Source organism: Zychaea mexicana (genome assembly GCF_025766255.1).
Source record: "Zychaea mexicana strain RSA 1403 chromosome Unknown BDB00scaffold_46, whole genome shotgun sequence".
Classification (NCBI taxonomy): domain Eukaryota; kingdom Fungi; phylum Mucoromycota; class Mucoromycetes; order Mucorales; family Lichtheimiaceae; genus Zychaea; species Zychaea mexicana.
Window position 1 is genome coordinate 288,973 of NW_026516709.1, and position 27,172 is coordinate 316,144.

The window sequence follows — 27,172 nt, forward strand, 5'->3', positions numbered from 1 at the left end:
ACTGTTTGAATCTGTCAAAAAAAAACATACACATAAATAAATAAAAAATATAGCCATATGTGTGTATGACACACACAAATAGAAATGTAGTAAGTAAGAGGGTGTTGGATATGTACCAGGTATAAACAACCATGTTTTGTTTGATATGATACAAGAGAGACAGAGAGAGAGAGAGAGCATTGGCTCTATAGGATGATGGATGATAATACTGGGGTCAGGCCAACGGAACCGGTCCTCCGTGGGCAAAGGTGCTCGTGTCACCATCAGGAGGGACGGAAAACCCGCGGCGGAGGATACAGAAATGGAGGTTTTGCTTAAGGGGGAAGATCTTCCTTTGTAAAAGTAATCAATCGCACATACACACACACACACAAAAGTAGGAAAATAGGAGGCTGTACTGACGAATCGGTGTTCTCGCTAATAAGAAGAAAAAAATAAGGGGAGGGCCTTTTTCTTCGTATATGTTGGAACGTTGATGGCGTTCCAAGCTATTCGTATCACATGATTGCAGTAAGCGCGCACAACTGGTGTTGTGTGTGAGCATCATCACGTATACATGCTGCTGCTTTGTGTTATACCAAGCAGCATTGGGCCCAGAAAGAGAGAGACTATCAAGGCAACAAACCCCCACACGCGGCCCACAAAAAAAAAAAGTCTTTTTTTTGTCTTCTTGTTTTCTTTCACTTCTTTTTCCTTTTGGCTCATGCTGTTTTAAATCATTTGCATCTCATCCTCATTTTTCATTTTCCATTTCAATTAACTACTTCTTTTTCTGTTAATCCCTATTGCATTGTTGATACCCCCGAACCCATTTCCTCTATTTCTTTTTCCTTTTGGTAAGCTACCCTTGGTTTCTTTCCTTTGTATGGTTTTTTTTGTCGAATGTGTGTGCCTTTATAATTATTGATAATAAAAACCTGTATTATCCAGCATGTAAATATAATCCAAAAAAGCAATCATGGCAACTGCTACTACTTTTACCACCGCTACAGCTGTCACTACTACTACAACTACTACAACTAAAACAGCATCCTCTTCAACTCGACATCAAACACAACAACAACAGCAACAGCAACAACAACAACAGCTCCTCCCACCTCTGTCCGTGAAACCCTCGATATCGATGCAATCGGAAGATTCCGTCTTTTCTCGACTTGGTGCAACCCCACTGCCCGACAAGGAAATCAATGCCATCCTCAACCTGCATGAAAACTTGTCACTCAGCCAAGTCCTCATACACTTTGATGCATGTATGGACAAAATGACACGATGGCTTGAAACAGCTCAAATGGCTGTATTTACATTGGAACTACAGCTCAAGGAAGGCGGCAGTAACAACAACAACAACAACAACGAACTACTCCAACACTACTATGACGACTATGAAAACGATCATCTTTTAGAACTGGCTTTTGGTAGGATGGAGCCACTTATTTCGATTTTGGTCGAAGTGGGTCACATCCTCGAAGACAAACTCGACATGGAAGGGGACGATTATAATGGCGGTGGCGGTGTTGGGACGAGCGGTGCTAATACCAAAAAGATGCACACGCGCATGGCGATTACCAAAGTCCAAAGCGAATGGTCTGGTCTGCAGCATTTCATGTCGTCGGTGCTTAAACAACTGGATACGATGAATGAGAAAAAGGAGCTCACGCTGCTCATGGAGAACGTGCTGCAGCAAATTGATGACTTGTCGATTATGATGTTCCAATTTCAGGAGAAGCGGCATGCTGCTGCTGCTGCCGCTGCCACTACCACTGCAATCACAGCTGCTACTGCCAATGGTATTGCTTATAATTTGGATACTCAGAACGACGTCATGGGCTCACCGATTAGCACTACCAGCAGTTTGTTTTCTCCTTCCACGACCACGACTACCACTACAGCTACTGGAACAACAGCTGCTACCAGCGTTGTTAGCAGCATCCATAGCAATGAACCACTGTCGTCATCATCAGCAGCACAGGCACCACGAGACGAGCATATTCTGGCAGAAATTGATAGCAAGGTAGAACCATTGTTCAACGACGTCCAACGAATTTATGCCAGCATGACGTCCCCTTCACCACCTGAGGACCCGTCCGGGATGCTCACACGAAAGCACCACATGGTCCAGCATCGATGGGAGGCACTGCGTATCGAAATTGATGACCTCAAAGAAGAGCTCAAGGAAGACCGGTGGCTCACGGTGTTCCGCCAAGTTGCAGATCAAGTGGATGTAATGATTGACGGTCTTGACAAGACCGTTACTCAGTGTTACACAATCATTGACCAGGTGCGCGAGTGGTATCATGCAACATATCAACAACAACAATCATCTCAGGGGAACGCCTTTAATCGTTTTTCCAAATCAATCATGCGAAGCTTTCCTCGTCATCACTCTTCATCTTCGACAACGACGGCAAATACTACATCATCATCATCAACGACAGCGACAGCAATGCCACCGCCAATGGATCCGGAAAAGTTCCGATCCGTGGAAAAGAACTTTGAGGCCAAGAATAAGTACTATACGCCATCGATCGGTAAAATGCTTCACATGCTGGGCAGCGGTATCGTGTCTCGCGTGGCACACAACAATGGCACGAGCAAGCGACATGCGTCCATGATGCAGCGATGGACAACACTGAAAACGTCGATGGATACCTTGCGCAACAAGGATTTGCCAGAGACGGAACGGATGCTATCCGAACTCATGCATACGCCCAAAAGTCCGGGTGGCTGGAAAAGCATACGGTACAAGAGTCCAGAGCCTAGTCATCATCAACAAGGCGAAGCACTTTTGCGGGCAAAAAGTGCCCACAGCAACAACAACACGTTGCCTAAAACCAATTTTGCTGTTCGTGGTTACAACAACAACACTAATCACTATCATCACCATCAGGAACAGGAAGACTATCGTCGTACGGCAGGTGTTCGTAGTGTAACACCTAGCGGTGGCCGTATGTTCCATAGCAAGGTCACACAACAGCAGCAGCATCATCAGTACCATCCACCACGCGCAGCGAGCTCCATGGCATATGCTCGCGATATACGACCGAGTGCTTCAGAGTCTTCGTCCATTGATTCTTACCCAGTACCAGGACGCAAGACAATGACGCCCATTGGCACGAGCCACCACGAGTCAAGGTCGTTTGCGACTACTGCCACGTGTCGCAAGAGCCGTGTACCTGGACGCAATGGGGAAGACAAAGAAGAGGCGACATGGATGAAGCCGACAAAGAGCACGCTGTTGCGAACAGCACGACGCGCACAAAGTGTGGACCAAGGCATGCGACGATCCGAATCACCGAGCAGACCCAAGACGCCGGTCCAGCGATCCAAGACACCTAATCCAGGCTATACACGGCGGAAATCGACGACACCGAACGTCCCGAGTCGACCCAAGAGTAGTCTCGGTCGTCAACAGCAGCAACTGACAGTACCCAATAAAAGCAATGATTATGAACTGGATCGATCCATGTCACCCATTCCGCGTCGTACCATGACACCATCCCTGATCCCACGGCCAAAGACGCCCAGCTCAAGTGCAATGCGATGCGAATCACCGAGTTTGATTCCACGGCCACGGTCATCGATGCAACAACACCATCCTTCTCCTCCTCCTCCTATACCGCCCATACCAGCATCCTTTTATCAAGACCAATATCAACAGCAGCAACAACCATCGTTGAAAAAGAAACAGTCGATGCCCGCGTTGATGCATCGTACTACGTCGCCCTTTCGAATGACGCATGTTCCCATGCGCGCACCGTCACCACAGTATCGACGACGACGGCTTTCCGAAGACGGTCATGGTGGTGGCAGAGACGGCATCCATGGCGGTGATTTCTCGCTGATACGGGGACACCATCCACGCAGTAACAATCAGCATCATCAACATCATGAAGTGTATACGCCCAATCCAAGGGATCCATTAGACATGGAAGTTGCGCGCATCGTCAACGCGAGTCCAATCTCTGTGAAATGCCAAAAGGGACCGTTGGGCGGCGGGCGGTACTTTTTTGGCAACGAACTGAGCCCATCGGTGGGCGGGGGCAAGAAACTGTACACTTGTAAATTAATGACGTACGAGAACAACACACAAAGAAGGAGCAAAGCAGCGCATCCGCCACAGAACAAGGTTTTGGTGCGCGTAGGTGGGGGCTGGCAAGATCTTGAGATGTTCTTGTTAGATCATTCCAATTTGATGACCGCCACTACGGCGTCAGAGGTGGGTGGTGGTACTACTCCTGCTGCTGCTGCTGTTGTCCCACGTTTCAAATAAAGAAGCATTTCATTTATCATCATCATCGATTATTATTGTTATCATCAATCGTGCATTTTTCATCTTATCTTTGGGGCAGTAAAAGGAAAGTAGGGCTATTTTGGACCAATGAACGTTCGAGATAATCCCCATCTTTTACCAGCATTTTCCCGACGTTTTTTTTCTATTTTCTTTTTCTACAAGCTCCAACAACCTCAAAACGGTTCCCTTCCTCTTCTTTTTGTTTCCATCTTTCTTTTTTTCTTTTACTACACGCTCTCCCACTCCCGTTTCTAGAATATGCCTCACCGCGAACACTCTGTAGAAACCATCCGTCGCAGTAGCGAGGTCATGGGCAGCCTTCGGAAGCTGATGGTTGTCAATCGTGGTGTAAGTTCCTTGCCCCTCTCAAGATCATGACACATACAGAACCTTTTTGACACGGACACGTTGTTTTGCGAATACTAGGAAATTGCCATCCGCGTTTTCCGTACAGCCCATGAACTGTCCATGCGTACGATCGCCATTTTCTCATATGAAGATCGATTGTCCATGCATCGATACAAGGTAACTCATTCCGAAATACGCGACAATGAGATCTTTTGCATTAACCAAGCGGGAATTCTAAAAAAAAAAAAAGGCCGACGAATCCTATCAAGTGGGCAAACTAGGTCAGTTTACCCCTGTGGCTGCCTACTTGGCACAGGATGAAATTGTGCGTATTGCCAAAGAACATGGTGTTGCCATGATCCATCCAGGCTATGGCTTTTTGTCCGAGAATGCAGCGTTCGCACGCAAGGTCGAGGCTGCTGGGATCACATTCATTGGCCCGGCTGCCAATGTGATTGAAAGTTTGGGTGACAAGACAAAGGCTAGACAAATCGGTAAAGTTTCAACAAAGAGAGATTGGGAAAGGATAGGAGGGGGGAAGGATGAAACACTTGTGTACACCCACGCCCCGTGCAGAAGTATGCACACACATACACATACGGGGTTCGCGCATAAACAACCCTATAGAGCTTCAACACATAACCTTAAATCTCGAAGAAGAAAAAAACTCATGTAACTGTATCCCATGTAGCAATGGAATGTCAAGTACCTGTGGTGCCTGGTACGCCTGGTCCTGTTAGCGAATACTCGGAAGCTGTCACCTTTATCAAGGAGCATGGATTCCCTATCATCATCAAGGCAGCCATGGGCGGTGGTGGTCGTGGTATGCGTGTTGTGCGTGACGAGGCATCGTTGGAAGACGCATTCACACGCGCCAAATCCGAAGCACTTTCTGCCTTTGGCGACGGCACTGTGTTCATTGAGCGTTTTGTGGACAAGCCGCGCCACATTGAAGTACAGATTCTGGCCGATCGTGCCGGCAACGTCGTCCACCTGTTTGAGCGCGACTGTTCGGTCCAACGACGTCACCAAAAAGTCGTCGAGATCGCGCCTGCCAAGAACCTCGACAACACCGTGCGTGAAGCCATCCTGAACGACGCGGTCAAGATTGCCAAGCACGTCAAGTACAAGAATGCGGGCACGGCTGAATTCTTGGTCGATAACCAGAACCGACACTATTTCATTGAAATCAATCCACGTATCCAGGTCGAGCATACGATCACCGAAGAAATCACAGGCATCGATATCGTCGCAGCCCAGATACAAATTGCTGCCGGTGCTTTGTTGCCCCAACTTGGATTGACCCAACAACGGATCCGTCAACGCGGATTTGCTATCCAGTGTCGCGTCACGACCGAGGATCCAGAGCTCAATTTCCAACCGGATACTGGCAAGATCGAAGTGTACCGGTCCTCTGGCGGTAATGGTGTACGTTTGGATGGTGGTGCAGGCTATGCCGGTGCGATCATTACGCCGCACTATGACTCGCTCCTCGTAAAGTGCACCTGCTCTGGCTCGACCTATGAAGTGGCTCGACGCAAGATTGTCCGCGCACTTGTCGAATTCCGTATCCGAGGCGTCAAAACAAACATTCCGTTCTTGCAACGACTGCTGACGCATGACACGTTTATCAATGGAAACTGCTGGACCACGTTCATTGATGACACCCCGGATCTGTTCCGTCTGGTCCGCTACCAGAACCGTGCCCAGCGCATGCTCGGGTATCTCGGCGACGTTGTTGTCAACGGATCGCAGATCAAGGGCCAGTTGGGTGACCCGCAGTTGCATCATGAAATCGAGGTGCCTGTCTTGCGCAACAACCATAGCAAGGGTCATGGCGATGCTTCGGCTCCATTAAAGGATGGCTGGCGCAAGATTCTGGTCGAGGAAGGACCCGAGGCCTTTGCCAAGGCGGTGAGAAAATACCCTGGTGTGCTTATCATGGACACCACGTGGCGCGATGCTCACCAAAGTTTGCTGGCAACACGTGTGCGCACTATCGGTACATTGTTTACAAAACATCCCCAACTTCTTCTATACTATTTCATCATCGTGGTGCGGGGAGGTTGCTAAACTGCTAAACCACTTTTGCTAGATTTACTGCGTATTGCGCCTGCCACTACCCACGCTCTTGCCAATGCCTTCTCCTTGGAAATGTGGGGCGGTGCCACCTTTGATGTCGCGATGCGCTTCTTGCACGAGGATCCTTGGGACCGTCTGATCAAACTTCGTGAAGCCGTGCCCAACGTTCCATTCCAGATGCTTCTGCGTGGCGCCAATGCCGTAGGCTACACGTCATACCCGGACAATGTTGTTTACGACTTTTGCGCCAAATCCGTCCAAGCCGGCATGGACATTTTCCGAGTCTTTGACTCGCTCAACTATGTCGAAAACATGAAGCTCGGCATTGATGCAGTCAAAAAGGCCGGTGGTGTCGTCGAAGCAGCCATCTGTTATTCCGGCGATGTCTCGAACCCGGAGAAAAAGAAATACACCTTGGATTACTATCTTCAGCTGACCCAAGAACTGGTTAATGAGGGCATCCATATTTTGGGTATCAAGGATATGGCTGGTCTGTTGAAGCCGGAGGCAGCAAAGACGTTGGTCGGTGCCATCCGTGCAAAGTTCCCTGATTTGCCTATCCATGTCCACACGCACGACACGGCCGGTACGGGTGTTGCTAGTATGCTGGCAGCTGCTGCTGCAGGTGCTGATGTTGTCGATGCTGCCCTCGATGCCATGTCTGGCATGACCTCGCAGCCTGCTATGGGTGCTTTAGTCGCTGCGCTCGAACAGACCAACATGGGCACCGGGATTCGCATGGAGGATATCCAAGCATTGAATTCGTATTGGGAACAGGCCCGTCTCCTGTATTCTTGTTTTGAAGCCAATGTCAAGGCGGCAGACTCTGGAGTGTATGACCACGAAATGCCTGGCGGTCAATACACCAACCTGATGTTCCAAGCACAGCAGCTCGGCTTGGGCACCCAATGGCGACAGATCAAGATTGCCTATGAAGAAGCCAACCAATTGTGCGGTGATGTCGTCAAGGTTACTCCATCCAGTAAGGTCGTTGGCGATCTTGCTCAGTTTATGGTGACCAACAGCCTGACTGGCAAGGATGTTGAGGAGCGTGCACGTAGCTTGTCATTCCCTACTTCGGTCGTCGAGTTCTTCCAGGGCTATCTTGGACAGCCTTATGGTGGTTTCCCTGAACCTTTGCGTTCCAACATTATCCGCGACTTACCACGCATTGACGGGCGACCTGGCGCATCCATGCCACCCATGGATCTGGCCAAACTCAAGGACGAACTGGTCGAAAAATACGGCAGCGGTATCCGCGACTATGATGTTCTTTCCGCTGCGTTGTACCCCAAGGTCTTTGCCGATTACCGCGAGATGGTCCAACAGCACGGCGACATGTCGGTGATTCCTACCCGCTATTTCCTGCGCAAGCCTGAAGTCGGTGAAGAATTCCACATTGAGATCGAGGAAGGCAAGACGTTGATTATCAAGCTGTTGGCAGTCGGATCCATCAGCGGTGACGGCAAGCGTGATGTCTACTTTGAATTGAACGGTGAGGCGCGTGCCATCAGTATCACCGACAAGAGTGCTGCTATTGAAAAGGTGACGCGCGAGAAGGCCAAGTCATCCAACCCAGGTGATGTCGGTGCACCCATGTCGGGCGTCGTTATCGAAGTACGTGCCAAGGAAGGCGCTCATCTCAAGGCAGGTGACCCTGTTTGTGTATTGAGTGCCATGAAGATGGAAACGGTCGTGACAACGCCAGTGGCTGGTAAGGTCGAGACGGTGCCAATTCAGGAAGGCGATTCGCTCTCCTCGGGAGATTTGGTTGCTCGACTCGTCAAGGACAGTTAAATGGTGAATTAGTAGCATAGTAATACGGTATTCGTAAAAACATAAACACATATCCATCCCTCTTTTCTTCTCCACTGAGCATTAGCATTCCTCATTTCTGTCGTCTCCCTGCAATATGTTCCATTTCATCTCGAACACTTCTTTCTTCTTTTCTTCAACCATCTCTTGATAATCAAAAATATAATGAAATAATTAAACGCAGTTTGTAACTTTTAGTGATTGTGAAGGTGTTTTTATTTGTTAGGAGGTACCAATGATAGCTGAGACACGTGTAAATGATATTTGGATGTTATGTATTTCCATGAAGACGATGAGTAAAAACACAAAATCAAATGGTCTTCTTTCTACAATGTTCTCTCGTATGAAGCATCAAAGGAGTTTACAAACTGAATAAGATCCATTTTGAGGCGGGAACTTTGTTCAAAAAGGTACTATGCGCATTTGTTGATAAACAGGATCGGCAAGTCATCATCTATCATTAACACTATTGTTGTATGTATTTCAAGGTTCTTATATAAATGGAGCTATCTTGAAAAGACCTCTCATAGGTACATCAAAGTACACGCCCTCTAAAAAAGATCAGCTCTATCCGCGTAATGATCTAACTCTTTGAAACCTTTCTTGATATCCATAGGCTTGGCGTTCCACACGAATTCCGAGACAGCTTGGGCGCCCCTGTCATTTACAACTTTGTGCTATCATATTCTAGAATTCGTGGCGACTCTTCGAGCTGATCGTAGTAGGTGTCCGCAATATGGAACAAAGGTCCGTCTTGAGGCAAATCGATGCTGTGTAGTAGCGATCAACGACCATTTGCCATAACAGGAGTCCTGTCAGATCTGGACACGCCATTGTTTGTTCGGAGACCTTGACCATTAAAGTAAATATACTATTATCAGCAGAACCCTTTGGCGGCGCTCGGCGGTCTATTGATGCACACAATCCAACTCTATGCAACAGCTGCGATATGAGCACCTGTAGAATTACTGCGTACAGTCGCGTACCAACACATCTTTGAGCATTTTCCTGTAGAAGGCGATAACTTCGTTAGGGGAAAAATGAATAAACTTACGACAACACTAGAGTATTAGCTACAGGTAGTAAAGGACTATATGATATCAAGGAAAAGCACATTGTTTTCCCGTCGATTCAAACAAAGTTTTATTTGGATGTTGTTCCACACTCTCTACAACGCGGAACTCTCCAGTATATGAAATATCATAGCATTCTTGGAGTACTAGAATATAGGTTCCGTGAGAGCCCAAAACGGTTGATGAGCTTTTGCTCTAGGTGCACCGTAGCCCTAGTTTGGTTTTGCTTTGGTACACTGTTTAAAGAAACAGCCAAGCAGAAAAACCTTACAATACATACCAGCACAAGCCTCAATACGTGGGTTGGTTGCGATCCCTAACCACCAGCGCCAAATGTCAACTCGTGTCACACCAAACAGTAGGGGAGGTCCATCGCGGTCTCCATTGATGGTATTATATATTTTTTTTTTTTATGGCCTGGAAGCAAAATTTTATTTCCAACAGAGTGTACAGAGGAGTGACTGACTATTGGGTGTGAATACATGTATGAGAAAATGAGGAACAGAGAAGTGACGGAAAGAGAAAACTATTTATATGTGCGGTGGTAGATGGCAGTGGCATGAGCAGCGACTGCCTGCGGAATGAAAGGATGGTCGTCGAATATGAAAGACCAATGTGCTGACCAGATCGCTTGAATGATGGCGATGCAGAGAAGAGCGGTTTTGGGTTGGGAGCAAGAGCGGCGTGCGAAGATAGCAGTCTTCATCGCATGTGCGATAGCCGGCAGGTGTGGATCGGCATAGTGGAACGGTGCCCAAGCCAGTCGCCACACTAGTTCTTTTTTTGGGCAATAATACAGGAAGTGATTAGTATCTTCGACGGGCGCAAGGCACAAGCGACAGCTTGGTGAGGGAAGAAAAGCTGGTGCTATGCGGTGGACTCTCGAGGCTGTCGGTAGGTGGTTGTGAAGTAGACGGTACCAAATGTTGCGGCCTTGGTGTTCTGTTGGGATCTGCCAGAAGTTGGACCATGCAATGTTGACGTCGGGTGATGTGGCTGGAGTGAGGAGGTTGATGGTATTATATTAGTAAGAATGAGCTTGAATTAGATGAAAATCATCAGGAGAGCCCCTAAATAAAAGATACCAAGATATTTTCTCTCACACAGGTCGTCGATAAATTGCTAATACATACCAATGGAAGTTGATAAGTGTGCATTAGATGATAAACCAGTCTAGATAGGACATCCACATATCGCTGCACTTAACATAAGAGTACTTGCTAAACGCCATTGTAGCACTTGAATAACTGAAGGAGAATATTAGATAGCGGAATTTCTTAAGTGTATATTTATTACGTAGAGCCTGAATAGATACAATGGCAGAAAGTTGCTCACTTGTCTTTTCTACAATGTCCTCTTTGAAATATTATTCGCGCTTTTGCTGAATACAACCACCTTGTTTAACATCATTAGTTTAGATCATCATCACTATGTATTTTCAGATAGCGAACAGATATATTTGATAAAACTTATAGATACAGTGTATAACCAAGACATCTTTCAGTAAAGCATCTATCCCTAAGAAGAACGTACAGTTGGAAGGATTGAAAGGAATAAATTTATACGTTCTTTTTTTGGCTATTACGTTTTAAGGCCAGAATTTTGTCCACGGGTGGTATCTTGGAAAGCATAGTTTGATAGGTAAATCTGGAAGATGATTGTATATCTCATTGCCACCAGTAAGCAATCGCTCTTACTTACTGACCCATACCGCTTGCATACAACTGCTAAGCAGTCTCAAATTGATCTAGTGGTACTCACTTATAAAAACAGTAAAATTGAAGGAAAGATGTTCACTGTCACTACTACGAACACAAGATATATTTATCGAATTTCTCAAGGTGTACTTCATTGCGACAAGCAAGAGGAACTCTCTCCCGCGGGATGGAGGGTAATATATTTAAAAATTAGCTGAGTGATCTGCAGCATGCAGCAGTGACATTTAAGCATCCTTTATGTACAATTATGTGATTAGGATCAAAACAATGGTCCATTTATAGCGGCTCACACATATATGGAAAAGAAACCAGCTGACCAGTGCGTTGCACCCCACGAAACAATTTTTTTTAAACGCTGTAAGTCACGTATAATGTTAGGTTAAAGTAAAGTATATTATATGATGAAGAATGCATTAGGTCAATGTAAATATAAATATATAATGGAGATAGTACTTGTACTGTTGAATATAAAATACATGCAAGGAGACGAGACGAGGCGGGGTTAAGAAACAAAAATATACAAGAAAGAAAGACAGAAAAGAAGGGGAACGAGGGGATAAACTATACTGGTTTGCACGGATAAAAGATAGAGAGTTGGCTGCAATAGCAGCAGCAGCAGCAGCAGCAGCAGAAACAGCAGCCATGGATGTCGTATACATGGTATGTTCAAGTTCCTACAGTGACGACTCCTTGAACTTGGCTTTCCTTTTTTGATCAGCCACAATCATTTTGTTATATTGAATACTCGTGGGATTGCCACCACCACCACTACCACCAGCAGTAGGATATTATATATAGGGGAGCGGTTTAACCAGTGTACGAACTCATCAGAGGAGAAATAAGGAGGGATTAGTGACAGTTGCTGTTGACGAGAGGCGGGATCGGGAGGAGTTGTTGATGAAGTATAATAAATTTTCTTTCTTGTTTCCTTTTATGCGCATCGAGTATGGACGAACAAACGTCTTGATGGTGCTGATGTTGAGAGTGTAGATAATGATTCGGGTGCGTTATTGAGCAACCGGAGATGATCCAAGGGACCGTTTGGATGGGATGCTGCTGATTCCATGAGAAGCTTAGGAAACCCTGTCCGATGATGGTGACCTAATGAATCTTTAAAAAGCAATCCTTTTCTTCTTAGCAATCATATCATGCTGCTTGTTGTATAGCTGCTTGAAACAACGATGAACGGGAACGTTATTTACCCATCCATGCCGACATGCACTTTGTGAGGACCTGGGCAGCACTGTCCCCAAAACCAAGGAAACTGGCTGTACCGAATACCAGGCCGGCTGTAATGCTAATAGCGCCTCCGATGAATGCTCGATGTGTTGTAGAGTGTTGCATGGCTACAGCGGCATTCATGATGATGATTTCGTTTTTCTTTAATATGTAGTGTTGAACGAAGAGGTACGACGACGACGATGGCAAAAATGGTAGAAGAAGGAGAAAGAAAGATACACAAAACACACACACAAATAAAGGGGACGCAATTTTTTAAAAAAAAAGTTTTTCTCTCTCTTTTCCGCACGCGCGCAATGTTTGAGAGATATACTGCATTTGTAATAAATCATAGAGCCACAATCTGAGCAAGAAATTCCCAACAACTGCAATGTTATGCATGAGGGTTTCTTTGCAACCTATTCTTGGGGCTTTTCTCTGCAAGCCGGCCATCAAGGATTGAGTTTCTCCGCAAACGCCCGAACGTTGGCTTTGCTCGCTTGCTGGATAAATTCAAATGTTTACTGTCTTTTCTATGTGGATGTCGCTACACTTTATTCCAAAAAACAAGTGCTGACGAATCTTGAAATTTCATTACAGTCGAAGAAAGTGCTTTTCTTCTTCTACCGTTGATTTGTGCTGTCAATAACAGACATGCACAGTGCATTGATTCGTCTTATTAAGGAAAATCTAAAGTTTTCCCTCGACCTTTTTTACATTTAACACTTTCGAATATAAACGTGGCTAAACGTGCATGAGTTCACTTGACTGTTGGATCGACAACGGTGCTGATGATACTGCTAATGTATCCTCAATTTCTCTCTCGCTCTCTGTCTGTACGTGTGGTATAGTCAAAAGACCGAATAAAATCAAAAGTATAACCGCGCAAGTGTGTATAAGCGGAACCCTGCTATATAAACTTACTCCAAGGTTTCCCGATAACCTGTATATATCATCGTACATTTTCGCTCCTATTTTTTTCATCTAGTGATATATAATACTTTAATGTCTAGAAGAAACGGGACGACAGGTGATCACTATGTTTCTTGGCACAGGATCTTTCTAGTTATTCGAACTATATTTCAAAGCCCTTGAAAAAACCCCTCCTTCATATGCATCCAGGGCAAGCAGTAAAATCACAAGAGCCCTGGGATGAAAAGGAGGAGAACAATACTTTCAGTCCTTAGCTAGCTACTATATATACGTCATCATCGTCACCATTGTCTTGTGGCGTTTTACCCATCCAGCACAAAGTTCACCAACAGCAACAGTAACGATATCCATCCTCCTTCTTCCCCCCCACCAACCTATGTATGATACAGCTGTGCCGACTGTCACCAAGTGTAGCCGTTATGCAACAGATGTAGTAGAGACTAGCACATTTTATAAACATTACATAGTTTTACATACGCACATATTCCAGCATTTCGGTCAACTTTAACTGTTAGGCCAGCGTCTAAAAACAAACAAAAACCTTAAAGTTTTACTGTTACAATGAAGAAAGGTTTTACTATTGTGTTATAAGACTTCTTGGGTGAAGGTTCCAAACTTAAATATCTTTTAACGTACAAGTATATAGATGCATCATGTAATACAAAGCTATAGTAAATGTTAATGCAATGAAGACGATCCCCACACATGGATGCTAACTATACAATATTATATTTGCTTTTTTGTGTGCTCCATATTAGAGACATGATATATGCCAACTTTTATGATTCTTATGAGCAAAATTACCTTTGTGTGTACTTTTTGTAAAAGCACCTTGTTAAGCTTAAATCACATACAGTATCTGTGGATTGCGTACCAAAATATATATAAGCCTGATTGTAAGTCACAATACATTCTAATAATAAATTTAATCGACATTCGATCCTACAAACATTCTCTATTTGCATCTCTTTTAGAGTGCAGGGAAGACGAGAGTTACGATCTACAGCCGCGATTAGATTTTGTTACTGTAATTCTGCCATAATTATATCTGCCACTGAAATTTCCCTCACGCCTTTCAGGCGCCATGATGTAAAAAAACGCTCTGCCAACCATCAGGAAAGTCCTGTATTTGGGGTTTCTTATGAAGAATAACATAGTTTTAATTGCAAACTTGTGAGGATTTCGTTCTGTATTTTTTTTTCGTTTTAATGTTTATGGATAACGGTAAACCCGATCATTATTTGCAATTTTGTGAGGACATTGCAGTGCATTAACCGAGGAGGTTGACCCTAGTACAGTAAAAGCGGTTGTACGGCTTACACCAACAAGGTTGTTACAGAGATTTGTGATTCCCACTGCACAAACAATCAGACCGAGTGAGAATTGCCCCACTCTTTTCAAAGGGTTCTTCGGGCTTCTTCGACTTATGTGTCGTATCAGCACGACGCTGAAATATCTCAAGGGACCTTGAAGGATGCACGGCAGACTGCACAGCAAATTCAACACTCGAAGGCATAAATAGCGAGTTACCGTACGGATATGATACCTACGTCAAAGATAAGTTGGTTTAAAACATGTATGGAAATACTACCCATATCGGTTTTTGAGTATTTTTTATCTTCAGATAACGCTACTGGAGATTTGTCAATGAATAAGTTTTTAGTGAACAACGGTGCTGGATGGGTCTTAATGGGATATGCAAAGAGCTGATAATTATCCTTTGTTATCTTTGTGTCCTGTATAAATATTCGTGTATTGCTTCAATACCAATATCATAAATGATGAGACTGTTTGTTGACCCGGAAAAGGTTTACCAGAGAGCTCTGTGATCAAGCTGTTGACATGGATAACCGAAACACACCCAGTGCAGTGGTGTATGGTGTACAACGCGTCGCGGTATTACTATCATTAGCGTTGTTTCACAAAAAGTTAAAATAAAGAGCGCTGTCCCAAATAAATTTGCAGCGATCCTTCAAGTTGTATTGCTGTCCGTGTTTTTGCTTTTTTCCCCATTCTCCCTCTTCTCCTCCCACCTGTTCCCCTCCCATTCGTTCCACTTCCACTAGAACTATGACTCCAATTATTGATACGAAAAATGTACCACAAATTGCTGCCATAACGACCAGCGCAGCAGTAGGAATGCTCGGCTTGCTTGCTATCAAGTATAACGACCGTGCTATCTTTGATGAAAGACGTACAGACCTTCCTTTCATCACCGGAGAGCCTTTAATTGGTACTCTTGGCATGCAACTGCGTAATAAAGACCAGCTCTATGAATATCAAACGTATACGTTGGAAAGATTAGATACTTTAACAGCGTATGTGACAAAAAATAGGCTTCTCTTGTTTTCGTACATGCAACTTCGTTTGTTACTAATGTGCGTAGATTCATTATGATATATATCACCCTTGACAACGACGGCATCAAACAGCACGGAGTCTGCGTTCGGTCTTCCACCATCCATTACGACATTATCTCCAGCTAATGTGGAACACTTTTTAAAGAGTACGGAACTAACGAGGAGCACACCCTCCTCCGCTTTACCCCCACTTGGGTTTCTGAAAAGGATCGCTGATACCACATATATTCATTTCATGTGATTACTCTAGCAAACTTCGGAAATTATATCAAGGGCCAGCAAATGAGGTATAAAAAACGTCTTATCCAAATGTGTATAATGCTGTCGTGCGGAACGGTTGCACAACATCTTATTGTTGTATCATCTATTATTAATATGTTTTGCATTTATATATTTGTCGTAGAGATGCAATGGGCGATCTTTTTGGACACGGTATCTTCGTCGCGAACGGTGACCAATGGCGATACCAAAGAAAAGCAGCCAGTTTGATCTTTAACGTCAAGAACTTCAAGGACCATTTCGTTGATGTGTTTGTTAAGGAAGTCTTTGTAATGACAAGCCGTATTTTTGACAAGAAGGCGGATAATGGCAAACCTGTTGATTTCCATGACGTCATGTACAAGTTTACTTTGGACTCGTTTGTCGAAATCGGTTTTGGTGTCCAACTTAACGCGCTTGCCAGCAAGGATAAAGTGTCTTTTGCAGATTCATTTGACCAATGTCAAGCTAACTGCATGGATCGATTCATCAACCCCTTTATGCCTATTATTGAACGTTTACAACCTATTTTACATCCACGCACGCGATCGGTTCGTGGTCATTTGAAGGTGGTTGATAATTTTGCATACAAAATTATTGGCGAACGTCGTAAACAAATTGACCAAGGTGGCGATGATTTTAAGGATCTTTTGTCCCGTTTCATGAGTGCCAGGAATGAAAATGGCAAAACATTGAATGATAAAGAGTTACGGGATACTGTACTTAATTTCATCATTGCGGGTCGTGGTAAGCTTTACAGTTAGATATACTTCTTTTAAACATACTGCCATACTTGCTTGGAAACTAACATTTCTTTCAAAAAAAGACACGACAGCCCAGGCATTATCTTGGACGTTTTACAATTTAATGTTACATCCACGTGTGGAAGCCAAACTGCTTCAGGAAATTAATGAAAAAGTCCGGGATGAACATGAACTGGATACCCCAGCCTTGTATAGTGTTATTGGCACCCTGACCTATGCCCATGCAGTGTATGTTGTCATAGTAGCTAATGTTGCCCCAGCAACAGCAATATCATACAGCCACTTGAGAGTAAAATGCATTGCTATATCAACGGGCTCACCATCATTTGTGCTTTAGGTTTTATGAGGTCCTTCGGTTGTATCCTTCAGTCCCGTCCAACATCAAAGTAGCACTTGAAGACGACGTCTGGCCTGACGGAACGCATGTTCGCAAAGGAGACTCTGTGGTTTGGTCACCTTATAGTCAAGGTCGTTCGACGAAGGTTTGGGGTCCCGATGCCAAGGATTTCAAGCCTGAACGGTGGTTAGATGAACACGGCAATTTACGTCGAGAGTCTGCTGGTCAATGGCCAGCTTTTCATGCGGGACCAAGAATCTGCTTAGGCGTAAGATACTATTTACTCATCTTCGGACAATTTTTTTCGCTTAGCTGATACATATAATGGATGACATTGCCGTGTTCATTTTAATCAATGTAGCAACAACTCGCGACGCTGGAGGCAATCGTTGCTATCGTCATGTTGCTTAGAAGATACAAGTTCTCGCTCGCACATGATCAGGAAATTACCTATATGATCTCGCTCACAATGCCAATGAAGTCTGGTCTTCAAGTTTTTGTTGAGCGACGCTAAATAGTTTCCTATTCGGTTATTTAGCAACACTTTTATACCACAACCACCATGGCTTTCGTATGTGCCATTGTATTACAAATAATTATGAATGTATTACCACAGTTCCAAACCATTTTCCGTAAAACTGTACATTGGGAGCTGCTTGCGCTATGTTATTGATATGCGAGATTTGTATGTATTGACGATCAATTCCAGGAACGTTGTCCTTGGTAATATCTGAACACAGCAATCCGACTGAAAGTAATCTTACTGATACTGAAACTGAGTCCAAGCTGCGCGTAATCAGTCAAGGGCAACGTTTGAGCCAAGTTATTATCGCATATACTTCACCTAGCAAAGTCCCACTGCGGGTGCTAAAATGTTACGTAAATCCAAACTGTTACACGAAGAAAGGATCAACACAACGACATATATAATAGGCGGTCGCTTGCTCAGAAAAGGTAACCGTGTGGATGTCAAAACGATATAATTTAATTGCGCCACTCCAAATACCATCCGGTGTTTTATTTATTTTGGATGTATGCTGATTGTCAAAAATGCGGGAGCAGAAGAATTGAAGAATGTAATAGAAAGATGATGTTAATGGATCGTATAATTGGGCTTTAAACAAAAGAGAGTAGGAGAGAAAGAAAGAGGAAGACGGAGAGGGAGAGTGTCGAGAGTGTGGGATAAGAGAGTCAGCGCTGAGCATCGTCACACTGCTTGTCCTCTTCAGGAGTAATGAGAACACCACGGTATCGCGGTTTGCCATCACGAAGGTGGTGGATGGCGGTTTGGATACCTTCTTCGGTCTGGTATTATCAAAAGATGCAGAATATATCATTAGCCTTATAGTATTAAGTGCAGAATCATTATAACCAGCAAGAGAGATAAATGATTGTTTCTGTTTGTACATACCATGGGGAACTCTTCAATCTGCGGACGGATCTTGTGGCGGGCGGCAAAGCGAAGCATCAGAGTGTTCAGTTTTCTACCACCCAAGATGGCACCCGTAAACTTCTTTTGATCCAGCAAGAAAGGAAGGATAGGTCCAAACTTGATCTCACCCTGAGGAATGCCCACCATTCTAAGATCACCGTTACTGTATTATACGTTATGGAAGGATGCAAAGTGAGTTAGTTTATTATACTCTTATTTTATCTTTCACAGCATCCCTCTGCCTCTCATTGATCTTTTTGACAGTGTCACACAAAGTGCCTCTCCTAAAACCCAGAAAAGAAAAACAACTTACGGAGCCAACAAGTCCAGATAGGTTTGATAATCCAAATTGACAGCGACAGTGTTCAAGATCATATCGAACTTTTCAGCCTTTTCGATAAATTCGGGAGTAAAGTCCTTGGAGCACCAGTATTCATGTGCACCAAACTTGAGAGCTTCTTCTTCTTTATCCTGCAGTCGCGAACATCCCCAAAGGGTTTTCCGGCGAATTAGTATCTCTTCTCCCTCTCACGGCATACACATGACTCCGCTGTTTTTTTCTCTTCCTCTTTGAAAATTCTTGACCATATCAGAACATTTACCCTGGAAGTAGAGATTGCGACGACATGACAACCCCAAGCGCGAGCGAATTGCAAACCAAGATGACCAAGGCCTCCGATACCGACAATAGCAATACGAGCAGTAGGGCTCAAGTTGATGTTATACATTGCCGAGAAAACGGTGGCACCGGCACACATCAAAGGACCAGCATGCTTGGCTTCAATACCATCGGGAATCTTGTAAACGTAACGACCATCGCATACAGCACTATAGGCATAACCATTGTTCAAACCTTCGGGGAACATGACACGCTTGCGGCACATGATATCGTCACCCGAATGGCACAACAAGCAGTCGTTGCAGGAATTCTTCAAGTAGGCAAAACCAACCAGATCTCCGGGCTTGACGCTCTTGACGCTAGATCCAACATGAACGATTTCGCCGACGGCTTCATGACCCAAGACAGTATTGGGGACAGGAGCATAATCCATGTCGGTGTGGCAGACACCACAAGCCTTGATCTTGACATAGACTTGGTGTTCGGTCAATGGCTTTTCATGGTGTACGAACTTTTTGAATTCAAAAAGCTTTTCACTAAATTACGCGTGTTATCATGATGCGTTCTTTTTATTCACCCTTTTAAAATAGATTATATTCACAAAAGCAAAAGAAAATAGACTTACGTGGTCTTGAATCCAGTGATTTCGTATCCAGAAGAAGCAGGAGTTTCAGAGACAGTCATCTTGTTGTATAGAGTAAGCTGCTGTTGACGGGAGCAAAAGTTAATATAATGAAGAAAAAACAATCGGCCGTCTAGCGAAAAAAGACGGTCTATTTATACACGACGCGATTGTTGACGAACCCCATCTCATCATCATAAGGGATTAGACAATTCAAACGTGCTAAACCAAATTGACCCAAAATATCGTGTCTCCACCCCTCCCCCCAAGGGTTGTTGCATACTGTATATTGCTATGGGCAAGTAAGTTCGGTGTGTAACCCTAAGTATGAATGGCAGGCTTGATGACAACTGTTACAAGCTGCGAGGTGTCACTGACGAATAACTTGTTTATCGCCATATAAAGTATTGAAGAATCCTTCTATTGCTGTATTGTAAACCACGTCTACTCATTACACAGCCACATACATACTATTTACGCCCGAGCATTTGCTCCTCGCTTCTTGCTTTGCTCTATGATAATTAATCGCCTTGCATGAAGTTTAACTTTTTTTGCTGTATATTATAAACAAATCTTGATATCGCTCCCTCCTGAAATCGCGCAACAAGACATCGACAAGCCTCGTCAGTGATCCTACGGCCCATTATAACACTAAACATCACCATAAGCATAAAGATTGGAATTGGGGGATCGATGATCAGCATCTTGCAATAATTCTAAAAAGTCCAAATTTAATTTTTTCTCGAAATCGAGACCTTTCTGCTTGTTGGTACACTGTGAGCACTACGCGCGTTGCACGCTACCCTTGGTCAATTAATAATCGAACAAAAAGTCAATGATCGGCATAAATGTACGACGGTATGGATCAGTATGATATTGGCACCGATGGAGAGAGAGAAAGCTAGGCTAAGTATGGTTGTATGGTATCACATACGATGGGCAACCACACACGGACACGCTAATATACTCATGCATAACCTTGTCAAACGTAACACACAGATCACACGCCTGCCAGCTGTTTTTTAAATATAGAAACCATCCCTCGTCTTTATTTCTGTTGGTATTTCATAAATAATATATGTATTGTATTCTCGGACAGCGTATATTCGATGGAAACATCTACATGTACTAAACACATACAAAGTATATAAAATACATGTAACATCATACTATCACTGAGGGGTGTGTTTTGAACGACCCTTTAAGTTTGGGAGAGTTGTAATGCTAACAGTCAGTAACGATGTAGTGGTGATAGAAAATAGAGTTGGGGGATGGAATGAGGATGGTGGGGAAGATATAGTCCTTTTCTGGTTTAATGCCGTGTAACAAATCTTCAAATAATCGAGATTTAAGGTGTTGACACAATCGTCTGTTCCTCGGTTTTGACTTCTGCACTCTTCAGCAGCGCAATCAATGGGTGCAATTCTGCTGCATTGGTAGTAGTAGAAGGTGATGCTGCTGTTGCTACTGGTGCCGGGATTTTTGATGGCGTTGAAAGTGGTTGTGATGGATTGAGGTTTTTGATCTCGTGTCCTGCATCTTTGAACACTTGTAACAATGGATGTAATTCTTGCTGTTTTTCCTGAGTAGTAGCAGAAGCATCAGAAGAAGGCGGAGGCGCAGTAAGTGGCTGTGCACGTTGTAACATTTGAAGCAACGTGTTTTCTGTCGACGCGGACTGTTCGGGCGTCGTGCTCGTGCTCGTGCTACTTGCCGATCGCGATGCGTCAGGAGAACTTGGCTTTTGGATTCCCAGCAACGATTTTAGGGCCACTGACGGCTCGGGTGCTGCTGCTACCTTTGATTGCTGTTCTTGCTGTTCTTCTTTATTTACTACTGCCGTTGCAGCAGCAGCAGCAGAAGATGCAGCTTTATTAGCTGGTGGGAGAGGCGACGTTGCATTAATCTTGGCGTTCGCGGCGACGGGGGTGCTGCTGCTACTGCTATTGCTACCACCAATACCGGCGGATATGCCCAAAAGAGACTTTAAGGCAACTGAAGGTTCAGGGGTAGCATTACTGCTGTTGCTGCTACTACTAGTGGTGGCAGCCGTAGTATCTTGCGGAGGTGAAGGAGGCGGTACCATTGACGTCGGCGCTGCCTTTTTGCCGTTGTTGGATTTCTTATTGTTATTGCGGGAGGCTTTTGGATGATGATGATCTCGCTGTTGTTGTTGTTGTTGTTGATGATGGTGGTTGCTGTTGCTGTTATTATTGTTATGATTTCTTGGTGGTTTTCCTCCTTTAGATCGATAATACTCCTTGCGAATCAACGGCAATGCGGATTTAAGTTTGCTAACTCAAAGACTTAATAACCTTCTTGTGCAAGAAACTTCCCTTTTCCCCTTCTATTTCTCTTTTTGTTTTTTTTTTCGCTTGTTCTCAATTTACCATACGAATGGAACAACCATATAAAATCGACCGGTGGCTTTAGTTCCAGGCTTGATACCAGGTAATTCATCCAACTTGAACCATTCCACTTGCTATAAATGATAGACACATAAAGTCAATTTATCTTGTCCTCGAAATTGCTTCCCCCAATTTTTTGTCTTGGTCGTTGGTCTCTAAAAAAGTAACATTACACTGATTTCTTTACGCGTTTGCGGCCGGAATTCGGTGTCTTCCGGAACGCCACAGATAATGTACAACCGAATTGATTGTTCTCTTATCGTTGCTTCAAGGTACGTGTCTTTGATCAATGGGCTTATATCATATCCGGTTTCCTCGAATACCTGTTAATTATCCACCAGCAGCCCATTATCAGAATATACAAATGTATATGTACACTTCTGTACAACATGTACCATGCCACGACGTTTTCCGTAACGAAGGCAATGAAATATCCCCTTTCCCTTCTTGAACGACATACCTCACGAACTGCACAATGATCAAATTCTTCGTCCTGATTAATCTTGCCTCTCGGAAAACTCCAGCCCGACTTTGAGCTCCAACCTTTGACCAAAACACACTGGTCGAGTGTTTCGTTTAATAAGATGGCGCCACATACTGGGATTCGGAATCTGTACTGCATAAAATTAGCATATGCTCGTTCATGTTGATGTGCCCATTGCTCCATGAGGGGACAATGCTTGAAAAGTAGATAAAATACAACCCGATTTGGTTAAGAATTGATTGCGCTCTCATTAGTGTTTTTATGTAACTCTTTTTAGAAAAGGATATTTTTCTCTGAAAAAGTCTTGAGTTGGAATGACGGCAAGCTGGGCTGTAACAAACGAACGAAATCTTCATAAAACCAATGAGCTTGTTCAACTTGGAAACAGATGCGTTCAGGTGATTGTTGTTCGGCTTCAGGAACATTGATAATAAAACGACTAATTTATTGACAAGGAAAACGAATGGGAAACGAATTAACGTCAGTTTCTTGAATACGTCGTCTTTCGTCGTCGTGGTCGTTTTCGTATTTACTACTTGACTGTTTATGGATATGCACAATGTACACGTCTACTAACCTTGAAAGGTCGTCCAAAATTTCTTCAAAAGTTGCGGTAGCTAATACATTGGCGTGCATCGTGTTATGTTTTGTGGCTATGATGGGTGACGGAAGGGAACGAAGGGGTATTATTCAGTGTAAAAGTGGTAATACGTATCAGCGAAAGGGTCAAAAGGGAAGACGAAAAATGTTTGACCCCGCTCTTTGTACCAGCTTTGGCAACCAAGCGGTGTTCACCGTCGTCTTACTTTCTTTTCTTAGAGTCCCCTTTCACTGACTGTAAGTTCTATAACAAGGGAATACCACACCTTCTTTAGCAATAACACCCAGGATAAATATGTTGACACCACGGTTTATAGTGACTACTGCCTTGATAAGAGTGCCTCTTTTCAATCACCCGAAAGCTCGTTTCAAGTACAATTTGAATCCACTTGTTTCATCAATAAAAACGCACTGACAGTTTATCTTCTGAGTTTGAGAACTAACGTCTAATGACTCCAAAGAGAGACTCAGTACTCCGTGGGCTTACATGCTTTCTTCATCGTAAGCCCACAGTGCTTCACAAGATGCTTTTGTAGCCCGCTTCTCATAATGAACATGGAAGTACTCATGGTGCCGTTCCTGCGCTTGCTTGATTATAAAGGCACGATCTGCATCATACATATTTTGGAGTAATATAGTATGATCAATAATTAAGGTTGGCACTGGCCCAGGCTTTTTTAACTGGTTTGAGAGGTTACGGTTCTCCATTCCAGATCAGCCGTAATATCGCTGGATTGTACGTTTCAGGCATTTTCACAGGCGAGCTACGTTTGAAGTCAACTCGATGATATATTGATAAGTGCATCGCCTGTTGGACGTACCTAGAATACCCTTTTCAGATAAGTGCATTGTGCTATTATGGCCATTAAGATCAATAATTCGGATGGATGTAGCTCTCGGGTCCATTGTGTAAGTTCTAACTCATTGTTCGTTAAAGACCGTTGAATGGCTTTTTTTATCCAGGATACCTTACAACACAGACTGAGCTCCTTGCTTTATATCTTCGTTCCCAAACAGCAAAGACCATAATCATTTCTATTTCTTTATTGTCACTGAGTACAACAATGGTGTTATATTACTTTCGAAACGACAGTGTTCTCACGAAGGGAACCCCCTTATTGCTTATTTTTTTCAGCTTACAGAACAACCAACCAAACGTTGCAATAGACGATCATATTGCTGGTGCTCACTAGAAGCTACACCTCGGACGCAAGCTGTGCTAAAACTTAAATCCGAAAACTTTGGTAACAACCTCCCGGTCGACTTTATCACGAAGAGAGAATTCAAAAGTTTTTGGTCGACCAGGATAACCTTTGATTCTGTAGGCTTCACCGAAAATTATCTTGCCGCAAGTCATGGTCTTCAGCATCTTATGTCTGGTTGTCCCAAGAAAAAACTCATTCGATGGCATCGCGCTTAGGGGAGATTTGTTGCTTCTTGCTGTTGACAACGTGCAAGTCGCTGCTGCCATTTTCTATATGCAATACTTGCAAGGAAACTTTTATATACATAATAAAAAGAGTACGTTTGGAAGGTACCTATACATACTGACCTAAAACTGCCCTCAGACGTGAAGGATTGCTGCTCCATCATACTTGAAAGTACAACAGGATTCAAATGAAGCGCAATCCGTGTGAATCTGCTGGAAATGATAAGTTTCAAGGAAAATATATTGGATCTGAGCGAATAATAGGTATGAATGAAAAGGAGAACATACACTCACAGGAAATACATCCAACCACCGCTCAAAACAACATTTATTGGCCAACGTGCTGCTGCAACTATACTCGAACCGCTTTGAGAGTTATACTACGCAGAGGACTTATTGGAGTCAAGTTTACTGACAAAGGTCAATATTTATGGTAAGCGGGAACATTATCATCTTCCACATGCTAGGATATATACGGGATCAAGAACATCTTGAAATATAGCGATTCCCGGAAAGTGTTCCTCATATTTTCTGGGCAAATTCTAACTACAGTACTTTGTCTGTTTAAACTCTATATGTAACAAACTCATGAGCAGTTGTTCAGTAAATGAACCCAGTGTCTTAAGCTTGATGCTTACCAAACGAACAACAATACGATAGCAAGCTCAAAACGCCAGAGAAAAGGCAAGCCTGATACAAGACGCTGGAGTGCTACTGTGTGCTGTCAACCAAGATATAAACATCACCCTAGTAAGCTTCCTGGATCCCAACTCCGCTCAATGGATTGGATAGCATTGTAATACCCTGCAGATGCGGTAACGAATAAACAACAGCATTCAGGATGTCTAGATTATATAACTAAAGTCATCCTGGCAATAGCAACATAGAGAGCAAAAGCTAGTTCAGTCTTCCTTACTCTCAAAGAAAGAAAAAAAGAGATGCAAACGAATTATTGAAAAGTAATATGCAAAAGGCAACCATGACTGAATCAACCCACACTTGTGACAAGCATTTACTGACGTGAGTCAGCAGGAAGCAAAGGTAGTCTAGGAACGAGGAGCTCAGGAAGAGCGCAACACATATCTTTCTTCTTTGGATAGTGACAAGTGATGCGTGTGTCAAACCTCGAACGTTCCAACAGCTTTCCCTTGAAACGAAAACTCCGTAGAGTGAAAGCGCATTGTTACGCAACGATTTGGCCAATTTACTTGGTACTCAAAGTGCACAAAGGAATGGCGGGTGAACAAGGTGATCAATGGAGCAACGAGTTACGCGCAAAAGGGTCAAAAGATGTACAGTAGGAAGTCATTGCTTATAATGTTACTCTCCTGATCGTCCCAATGGATTTTGAACGCTGCTCAAAAAGAACTTTATCAGCAGCAATGAAAGCCAGTGAAGGGTGAGTCAACTTCACTAGCGGCAGCGTATACTTACCATGAGCGGACAGCTTATCTGCGGCAGCACATACATACTTGGATAGAGTATGAATTCGGAATGGATGGAGGGAGGTTTCACGGCGTAGTTCAGAGAACTGTTGGCGGATGGCGAAAATTATAAAGCAACAGTAGACAAGCACGCTTCACAATAAAAGATAACGATCTTTGATACACTGCAGCGTTGGAGTCAAGTGTGTGTTGTATCTATTCCCGCACACCGCACATGCAGTCAAAAGATACTAGCAAAATGGAATCGTCTGTGGACTACGCTTTATACTGTTTATCTTGTTGGGTGAAATGGAAACTGGCTGCTGGGAGGATCGTGTCCTTGATATTTACTAAGCAACTGATGCCGTAGAATCTGTTAAGTCGTTTACCTTGTCGGACAATTCTATATTGCCATTTTATTGCTCACAGAAAAGCATTTCTTCCGTGAATCTACATGCTCATTCACATTCGTGTCTTTGTTTTCGCTTGACACGGTGCCGTGCACGGACCCCCTCACAACCAAGCGGCGACAGCATCGGAGGTACAGCAGCCCAGGGTGAGAGACACGTACCACTACCGCCGAAGCACGCTTGTCTACTTGACCATCAGGTACCACTCCTCCTTTCATTTCCTTTGGTGCTGTATCTTTTGTTATGCCATAGTAGGCAACCCACAAGTTGATACGCAACCCGTTATCTGGGCCAATGAGAATTCACGGGGATTTGAAGTCCCGAACGAGAAAAATGTCTATATAAAGCGAGCAATTTCGCCTTTCTTTTTTCTCTTCTCTTCAGTTCGTTTTGGTACAGCTTTGGTCTGTAGTACAAGGCACTGTTTGGTGCCATGACCAGGTCATTGCTTGTGCTGGGCTATTGTCATAATTCTTTTGATGATCGGCAGATTCAGTGGTCCGCCCTGAAAGAAAATTTGCAATATATACCAGTGGGAATGTGGTCA

General features: G+C 43.9%; 8 protein-coding genes across 8 annotated transcripts; 3 read left to right on the top strand and 5 right to left on the bottom strand.

The window, feature by feature from the left end:
• The first annotated feature begins 642 nt into the window (after positions 1-642).
• On the top strand, positions 643-4,458 carry BDB00DRAFT_827993 (uncharacterized protein). The gene has a single exon (XM_053123829.1). It carries the CDS (start codon positions 959-961, stop codon positions 4,268-4,270), a length of 3,312 nt encoding a protein of 1,103 aa, XP_052978837.1. The 5' UTR covers positions 643-958; the 3' UTR covers positions 4,271-4,458.
• On the top strand, positions 4,459-8,728 carry BDB00DRAFT_827995 (pyruvate carboxylase). Its single transcript, XM_053123830.1, has 5 exons — positions 4,459-4,639; positions 4,718-4,816; positions 4,890-5,133; positions 5,331-6,641; positions 6,735-8,728. The coding sequence occupies exons 1-5, from the start codon at positions 4,550-4,552 to the stop codon at positions 8,516-8,518; spliced, it is 3,528 nt and encodes a 1,175-aa protein (XP_052978838.1). The 5' UTR covers positions 4,459-4,549; the 3' UTR covers positions 8,519-8,728.
• A 1,323-nt stretch (positions 8,729-10,051) lies between these two features.
• On the bottom strand, positions 10,052-10,321 carry BDB00DRAFT_827999 (uncharacterized protein; the record flags this gene model as incomplete). The annotated part of the gene is made up of 1 exon (XM_053123831.1): positions 10,052-10,321. A coding segment is annotated over exon 1 (176 nt), but the record flags the coding sequence as incomplete, so codon positions are not given.
• A 1,937-nt stretch (positions 10,322-12,258) lies between these two features.
• On the bottom strand, positions 12,259-12,689 carry BDB00DRAFT_873331 (uncharacterized protein; the record flags this gene model as incomplete). The annotated part of the gene is made up of 2 exons (XM_053127077.1): positions 12,259-12,428; positions 12,530-12,689. 2 exons carry the CDS (start codon positions 12,687-12,689, stop codon positions 12,259-12,261), a joined length of 330 nt encoding a protein of 109 aa, XP_052978840.1.
• Positions 12,690-15,475: 2,786 nt separating this feature from the next.
• On the top strand, positions 15,476-17,866 carry BDB00DRAFT_828010 (cytochrome P450). The gene is made up of 7 exons (XM_053123832.1): positions 15,476-15,796; positions 15,911-15,984; positions 16,089-16,125; positions 16,242-16,843; positions 16,923-17,088; positions 17,198-17,465; positions 17,559-17,866. The coding sequence occupies exons 1-7, from the start codon at positions 15,549-15,551 to the stop codon at positions 17,709-17,711; spliced, it is 1,548 nt and encodes a 515-aa protein (XP_052978841.1). The 5' UTR covers positions 15,476-15,548; the 3' UTR covers positions 17,712-17,866.
• Positions 17,867-18,144: 278 nt separating this feature from the next.
• On the bottom strand, positions 18,145-19,980 carry BDB00DRAFT_828014 (chaperonin 10-like protein). Its single transcript, XM_053123833.1, has 5 exons — positions 19,874-19,980; positions 19,232-19,784; positions 18,943-19,100; positions 18,609-18,792; positions 18,145-18,502 (listed from the first exon to the last, which is right to left on the bottom strand). Exons 1-5 carry the CDS (start codon positions 19,930-19,932, stop codon positions 18,389-18,391), a joined length of 1,068 nt encoding a protein of 355 aa, XP_052978842.1. The 5' UTR covers positions 19,933-19,980; the 3' UTR covers positions 18,145-18,388.
• Positions 19,981-20,869: 889 nt separating this feature from the next.
• BDB00DRAFT_828017 (uncharacterized protein) lies at positions 20,870-22,352 on the bottom strand. The gene has a single exon (XM_053123834.1). The coding sequence runs from the start codon at positions 21,954-21,956 to the stop codon at positions 21,219-21,221; it is 738 nt and encodes a 245-aa protein (XP_052978843.1). The 5' UTR covers positions 21,957-22,352; the 3' UTR covers positions 20,870-21,218.
• BDB00DRAFT_431075 (DCP2-domain-containing protein) lies at positions 22,176-23,599 on the bottom strand. Its single transcript, XM_053117368.1, has 5 exons — positions 23,340-23,599; positions 23,050-23,201; positions 22,739-22,965; positions 22,452-22,601; positions 22,176-22,352 (listed from the first exon to the last, which is right to left on the bottom strand). Exons 1-5 carry the CDS (start codon positions 23,396-23,398, stop codon positions 22,257-22,259), a joined length of 684 nt encoding a protein of 227 aa, XP_052978844.1. The 5' UTR covers positions 23,399-23,599; the 3' UTR covers positions 22,176-22,256.
• Between the last annotated feature and the right edge of the window lie 3,573 nt (positions 23,600-27,172).

Bases quoted from the DNA above. Each gene is read 5' to 3' on its own strand.
- BDB00DRAFT_827993 (XM_053123829.1), top strand. From the start codon at position 959: ATGGCAACTGCTACTACTTTTACCACCGCTACAGCTGTCACTACTACT.
- BDB00DRAFT_827995 (XM_053123830.1), top strand. From the start codon at position 4,550: ATGCCTCACCGCGAACACTCTGTAGAAACCATCCGTCGCAGTAGCGAG. The intron at 4,640-4,717 runs GTAAGTTCCTTG...TGCGAATACTAG, and splicing joins TGATGGTTGTCAATCGTGGT to GAAATTGCCATCCGCGTTTT. The intron at 4,817-4,889 runs GTAACTCATTCC...AAAAAAAAAAAG, and splicing joins TGTCCATGCATCGATACAAG to GCCGACGAATCCTATCAAGT.
- BDB00DRAFT_828010 (XM_053123832.1), top strand. From the start codon at position 15,549: ATGACTCCAATTATTGATACGAAAAATGTACCACAAATTGCTGCCATA. The intron at 15,797-15,910 runs GTATGTGACAAA...GGCATCAAACAG, and splicing joins AGATTAGATACTTTAACAGC to CACGGAGTCTGCGTTCGGTC. The intron at 15,985-16,088 runs GTACGGAACTAA...TGATTACTCTAG, and splicing joins TGTGGAACACTTTTTAAAGA to CAAACTTCGGAAATTATATC.
- BDB00DRAFT_828014 (XM_053123833.1), bottom strand. From the start codon at position 19,932: ATGACTGTCTCTGAAACTCCTGCTTCTTCTGGATACGAAATCACTGGA. The intron at 19,101-19,231 runs GTAAATGTTCTG...TCGCGACTGCAG, and splicing joins TCGCAATCTCTACTTCCAGG to GATAAAGAAGAAGAAGCTCT. The intron at 18,503-18,608 runs GTATGTACAAAC...TGATAATACCAG, and splicing joins AGATTGAAGAGTTCCCCATG to ACCGAAGAAGGTATCCAAAC.
- BDB00DRAFT_828017 (XM_053123834.1), bottom strand. From the start codon at position 21,956: ATGGTACCGCCTCCTTCACCTCCGCAAGATACTACGGCTGCCACCACT.
- BDB00DRAFT_431075 (XM_053117368.1), bottom strand. From the start codon at position 23,398: ATGCACGCCAATGTATTAGCTACCGCAACTTTTGAAGAAATTTTGGAC. The intron at 22,966-23,049 runs ATATCCTTTTCT...TATTTTATCTAC, and splicing joins CAAGACTTTTTCAGAGAAAA to TTTTCAAGCATTGTCCCCTC. The intron at 22,353-22,451 runs GTAATGTTACTT...TATCATTTATAG, and splicing joins AAACGCGTAAAGAAATCAGT to CAAGTGGAATGGTTCAAGTT.